At 42.4% G+C, this 6733-nt stretch overlaps 1 protein-coding gene across 1 annotated transcript; it reads left to right on the plus strand.

The window, feature by feature from the left end:
• Positions 1-5456: 5456 nt before the first annotated feature.
• On the plus strand, positions 5457-6368 carry LOC119940325 (olfactory receptor 4B1-like). Its single transcript, XM_038760535.1, has one exon. It carries the CDS (start codon positions 5457-5459, stop codon positions 6366-6368), a length of 912 nt encoding a protein of 303 aa, XP_038616463.1.
• The last annotated feature ends 365 nt before the right edge of the window (positions 6369-6733 follow it).

Genomic DNA, 6733 nt, shown 5'->3' on the forward strand with positions numbered 1-6733 from the left:
GAGGAAAATGAGGCACAGACTAGTTACCTAACTGGTCCAAATCACACAGTCCAGCCTTACATTCTCCTGATTCATTCTGTGTCAGCTAGCAGAGCCAATGTTCTACCCTTGACAGCTTAAACTATCATCAGCTTGTGTGGACCTGGCCAGACATGACGAAAAAAATGTATATCTATCTGAACTAATTAAGTAGATACCAAAAGTTTTTCTTAGCTTGTTTCTTAGACAAACATTTCTCACTGGGGAGATTCAGTAATGCCTATGGGAACTCAGTCCCTTGTGCATAATTGGTTTTAAATAGTTCTGGTGGTGGAAAGTTGGGAATTTGCTCTTGAGTCTCATACAGAATGAGTAATAGGAGATTTGGATACCTATTCCCAGTTCATTATCTCTTTTTAAATGATATTTCTAAGTGATTACTCTATGCCAGGCGCTATATAAGTGTTGGGATAGATACAAGATAATCAGTTTGGACAGAGCCCAAGTCCCACATGGAGCTCAGAGTCTTAATCCCCACTTTACAGATGAGGTAACTGAGGAACAGAGAAGTGAAATGACTTGTCCAAGGTCCTAGGGATATGACAGAGCCAGGATGAGAACCCAGGCTCTCTGACTCCCAAGCCCGTGCTCTATCCACTAGGCCATTTTGTTTTTGTAGATGAAAGATAAATCTTCAAGGATAAAGGACTGCCCATAGCCCCTGTGTCCAATGAAGTGTCTGTATTACTGCTAAGGACCTCATTTGTTTTCTAAAATGCCTCAGAGTCCCTGGGAATTTGGTAAGTCCGGATAAAGAATCAACTGGTCTAAGCAGTGAACAAGGGGGATGGTAATATACTAATTGGTAAGGAGATGATGGGGATCGATTATTCTTAACATACTGTGAGACCTTCCCGCACGTACACCCATGGCCATAGGCTGACTTGTTCATCATCACCTGGAGAGGAAACACCTGGTGCTGAGCTAAAATAAGTGCCTAGTACAGTGCTGCACACAGTACGTGCTCAATTAATAGGACTGAGTGAATGAACGAATGAATTTGTTCCATATTTATTTCTGGGCTTTAGCCCACCCTGTGTCTATCTGAATCTTAAAAAACCTTAATTACCGCTCTCAGTATGAACAGATCTGTTCAGCTCAAAAGCAGGGGAGAAATATGAAATGATTCTTCTTCTAAATCCCAGGCTCTAAACTTGGAAAAAATCATGTAAAACGCACATTTAAGTGGTATTAAATGTCTGATAAGATTAAAAAATATAGTTTAGAGAAAGGATACTAGGGCAAGAAAGAGGTAATCCAACTGGGTCCTAGAATTTACCCCTCATTCCTTATTTTCAAGATTTCCTGGCAACTTCTTATAATGCTTGGGGTAGAACAGACAGGATGGAACCACACCAAATTTATCTTCTGGGAGTGTTTTTGTCTTAAGGACTTGGGAGACCATTTGATCGGGCTGGAGATAAAAGTGAATTCATCAGCAGCAGTGGTAAGTTTTTTAGTAAGACTGATGCATCATATTTTAGTAGTGTTCTTTCTTCCTCTGTCAAAGGGGAGCATTTTAACATTTTGCATTAGGTCTCTGAAGACAGCAATCTTGTCATTTTCTTTGACTTCTCCCTCTCTTTCAACCCCCATATTCACTCTTTCACAAGTACTGTTTCTTTTTCCTCCACATTTCCAGGATCCACCATTCCCCTGCCATCCAAACATTCCCCACTCTGGTCCATGCACTTGTCATATTCTGGCTTCACAACTGCATCAGCCACCTCAGTGCACTCCCTGCCTCCACTCTCTCCTTTCTGGTTCATACTTCACTCTGCTGCCCTGACCACTTTTTCTCAAGATATGATTTTGCACACACCTCCCCACCTTAAAGCCTCAAATTGTTGGTTACCCATACCTCTTTGCTCCAAAGGAAACTCTTCATAGTAGGGCACTAAGATACTCAATCAGATCTCTCTCTTCTCCTTATTTGCTCTCTTTCCCCACTGTACACAAGATTGCACACTTCATTCATTTCAAGCTAACCTACTTGTTCTCATCTCTCCTGCTACTGACATTTTGCTCACTTCCTCCCCTTGTCTGGCACTCCCTGGCCCTTCATCTAATAAGGATAATATTATATGTGGTATTTAAGTGCTTACTACATCCCAAATACTGTATTTAGTGCTGAGGTAGATATAAGGGTGTGAGAAAAGAAAAGGTGTGAATCCTTTTCTCACATGGGGCTCACAGTCTAAATAGAAGGGAGGACTGGAACTGAATCTCCATTTTACAGATGAGGAAACTGAGGTCCAGAAAAGTTAATAATAATAAGAATGATGATATTTGTTAAGTACACTGTTCTAAGTGCTGGGGTAGATACAAGGTAATCAGGTTGTCCCATGTGGGGCACACAGTCTTAATCCCCATTTGGCAGGTGAGTTAACTGAGGCAGAGAAGTTAAGTGCCTTGCCCAGGATCACACAACAGACAAGTCGTGAAGCCAGGATTAGAACCCAGGCCCTCTGACTCCCAAGCCCGTGCTCTTTCCAGTGAGCCATGCTGCTTTTCATCTGAGGTTACCCAGCAGGTATTTGGAAGAGACGGGATTAGAATTCAGGCCCTCTAATTTCCAGGTCTATTCTCTTTCCATGACGCTATGCTATTTGTCTAGCTCTTCCTGTCTTTAAAGTACCCAGAGATCGCACATGCTCTAGGAGGTCTTCCTCAATTTCTAATCTTCTCCACCCTGTTTTCCTCAAAGTGCCAATTCATTCTCAACCTCCCATAGCTCTTACATGCATATCTTTTATGCCTTATTACTTCAGCATCAACTCATGTACATTCTCCACTTCTTTTTGTCTCCTTCCTATCTAATTTATTTTAGCGCCTGTATATCCCATTAAGCTGTAAGCTTCTTTGGGTCAGAGATCATTTGCTTCATTGTACCCTAACAAATGCCCGGTTCAGTGTTCTGCAACCAGTAGATACTCTTCTGCATGAAATTACCTCATCTGTAAAATGGGATTTACCAACATGAGCCCCGTGTGGGAAATGTGTCCAACTTGATGAGCTCTTATCTGCCCCAACACTGCCCCAATGAGAGGCAGCATGGTTTAGTGGAAAGAGCAGGGGTTTGGGAGTCAGAGATCATGGGTTCTAATCCTGGATCCACCACTTCTCAGCTGTGTGACTTTGGGTCAGTTACTTAACTTCTCTTTCCCTCAGTTACCTCATCTGTAAAATGGGTATTAAAGATGTGAGCCCCACGTGGGACAACCTGGTAACCTTGTATCTACCCCAGTGCTTAGAACAGTGCTTGGCACATAGTATGAATTTCATAAATTAAAAAAAAACCAACAACCCCCCACCAAAAAACTCACTTAATATAGTGCCTGCCATGTGGTATTTAACAAATATCACAAAGATTAATAAATTGAGTAAATAAATGAATAGCATTGATTGATTGAAGAGCTGGTCTTCCATCCCCTGGCTCCAATGGGGCTCCGACTAGGCCCCTCAGTTCAGGTAACAATCTGCAAAATTTGGCTCCATCCACAAATTCTGTCATTTTGCATTCCATCTCCCCTGATCCTTCACTCTTTTAATAGCGCTGAATATTGTTTCCAAGGCCAAATCTATGAATATAAGTTCAAAAACTGATGTAGATCAAATGACATGTAATTACACGATTCAGGATTAGCTGGAAAATATACATCGATTCTTGCAAAGAGGGCCAAGTTCTCGATTCTAATCAGACTGTTGGGTGAAAACTGGACCGAAAATTGTCTGGAAAACCCAATGTTTGAAGAGAATCAAGGCTTTTCTCTCACACAGTTTGTGACTTTACATCATCTCCCATAATTCTAATTTCAGAATAGGGCCTGAGATGAGACCAACTAGAAGGAGAGGAGAGAATCAATTAATGCCCCTTTTCAAAGCAGGGAAAGAATTTCTTCCCTCTCTTCACTGATCACAATCCTCTTTAGTAATAATAACAATGCTACTAATAATAATTCTGGTATTTGTTAAGCACTTCCTATGTGACAGGTCCTGTACTAAGCACTGGGGTGGATACAAGTGTATAGAAATGGACACACAGTCCTCACCGTCCTTGTCCCATAAGGGACTCAAAGTCTCAATCCACTTTTCAGATGAGATAACCGAGCAGAGAGAAGTCAAGTGACTTGCCCAAGATCACACAGCAGACAAGTGTCGGAGCTGGGATTAGAATCCATGACCTTCTGACTCCTAGGCTTGTGCTCTATCCACTATGTCATGCTACTTCTTTAATAATTAATGAGGCAGCAACAGTGGCTGCGGAAACAAACAAAATGTTCAGGTCTCATTCCCCCAACTCTTGATGGAGCTACCTTTTCTCTTGTTATCTGGTGAACAGCAAAACACCTCTAGCCCTTTGAGAAAAATAGCCATGAAAATACAGTCCGGACATGGGTTCATGACAACCCTCAGAGTTCCATATTACTCTCAGAAGGTAAAAAGTGGTTAAAATATAGGAATCTGATATCAAGCAGAGACAGTGACTGAAACCATCAGAGTGATTGAGTGAAGGATTGAAGACAACATGGAGCTAGAGAGTGGAATAAGGACAGTGCTAAGTGCTAGTACAGTACCCTGCACACAGTAAGTGCTCAATAAATACTAGTGAATGAATAACAGAGGCTTGAAGGACAGCCTCAGAGACTGGACCTTAGGAAGGGGAGAAATGAGCTGTGGAAGTTGGAGAGAAGAGGAGACAGAGGTAGCATCCTAGCAGAGAGAGCATAGACCTAGGCACAAGCCTTGGAGTCAGAGGACCTGAGTTCTAACTCCTGCTTTGCCACCTACATGCTACAAGACTGTAGGCGAGTCCCTTAACTTCCCTTTGCTTCAGTTTCCTAATTTGTAAAACAGGGCTGAAATACCTGTTCTCCCTCCTCCCTAGACTGCAAGCCTCATATGGATCAAGCCTGATCTGATTAGTTTGTATCTCCCCTTAAACGTAGGACAGTGCTTTTTTTAAAAAAAGTTATTTGTTTAGTGCCTACTAAATTTTTGGCACTGTATTAAGTGCTAGGGTAGATACAAGATAATCAGGTTGAGCAACAGTCTGTGTCCCATATGGGTTGTGCAGTCTTAATACCCATTTTACAGATGAGGGAACTGAGGAACAGATAAATTAAAGGACTTCCCCAAGGTCAAACAGCAGACAAATGGTGGAAATGGAATTAGAACTCAGGTCCTTTGACTCCCAGGCTTGTGCTCTTTCCACTAGGTCATGCTGCTTCTCATATCAACTTGGCACATAGTTAAGTGTTTAAGCATGATCACAATTACTATTAATATTATTATAATGATCAAATGCATTCCAGATGGTGGACTTCTTGAGGAGCATTAAGCTGGATAAAGATTGATATGTTCCTTTTATTTCAGGGAAATTTACCTGTGTGACAAAATCATCTCACCTTGATCCTATGGCTCCTACCAACAACGTAACTGAATTCATGTTTTTGGGTCTTTTTCAGGATCAGGAGGTGCAGAAAATATGCTTTATGGTATTTCTCCCCATGTACATTACCACTATGGTAGGAAATGGCCTTATTGTATTAGCCATCAAGTCCAGTAAGAGTCTTAGCTCCCCAATGTTCTTTTTCCTTAGTTACCTGTCCTTTGTGGAGATCTGTTACTCCTCTACAATTGTTCCCAGACTCATCACCGATTCACTTGTTGAGAGAAAAATAATCTCCATGGAGGGCTGCATCACACAGTTATTCTTCTTCCATTTCCTGGGGGTCACTGAGACACTCGTGCTCACAGCAATGGCCTATGACCGCTACATAGCCATCTGTAAGCCCCTGAGCTATGCTGTCATCATGAATCGACAGGTGTGTGGTGTCTTGATGGGCAGTTCATGGGCAGGGGGCTTTCTTCACTCCATGGTTCAAATTTCTGTGGTTATCAGGCTCCCCTTCTGTGGACCTAATGTGATCGACCACTATTTCTGTGATCTCCATCCCTTGTTTAAGCTAGCCTGCATGGACACCTCCGTGGAAGGGGTGGTAGTTCTAGTCAATAGCGGTTTAATGTCTGTAATCTCCTTCCTCCTCTTGGTTTCCTCGTACGTTGTCATCCTGAGGAACTTGAGATCTCGTTCTGCCAAGGGGAGACGCAAAGCCCTCTCCACGTGCAGTTCTCACATCACCGTGGTCATCTTATTCTTGGGGCCTGCCACCTTCCTGTATTTGCGGCCCTCGTCCACCTACACAGAAGACAAAATTGTGGCTGTCTTCTACACGGTGATTACCCCAATGCTGAACCCCATCATCTACACTCTGAGAAATGCTGAGGTTAAAAATGCTATGAGGAGAATGTGGTCAAGAAAATAGTTCAGCCGTCAACCAATGTACATTATGGAAAAAAATTAGATTCGTATTTGGTGACTATGGAAAGAGCAGGAGCAAACACAAAAGGTTGCCTCACCATCCTAGAGACCGTTGTGGGTATTTTGAGATGGATATAAAGTGTTCTTTCTTTTCTCACTTTCTGAAAATGAGGAGGGTCTGCCTATTATCAAAGAATCATATTTATTGAGTGTTTACTGTGTGCAGAACTGGGTTGAGTTGAGAAGGGTTATGAAACAGCTTGGCGTAGTGGAAAGAACATGCGCTGGGGAGCCAGAGGACCTGGGTTCTTCCACTTGTCTGTTATGTGACCTTGGGCAAGTTGCTTAGATTATCTGTGCTTTGGTTTC

This window comes from Tachyglossus aculeatus, chromosome 18 (genome assembly GCF_015852505.1).
Source record: "Tachyglossus aculeatus isolate mTacAcu1 chromosome 18, mTacAcu1.pri, whole genome shotgun sequence".
Classification (NCBI taxonomy): domain Eukaryota; kingdom Metazoa; phylum Chordata; class Mammalia; order Monotremata; family Tachyglossidae; genus Tachyglossus; species Tachyglossus aculeatus.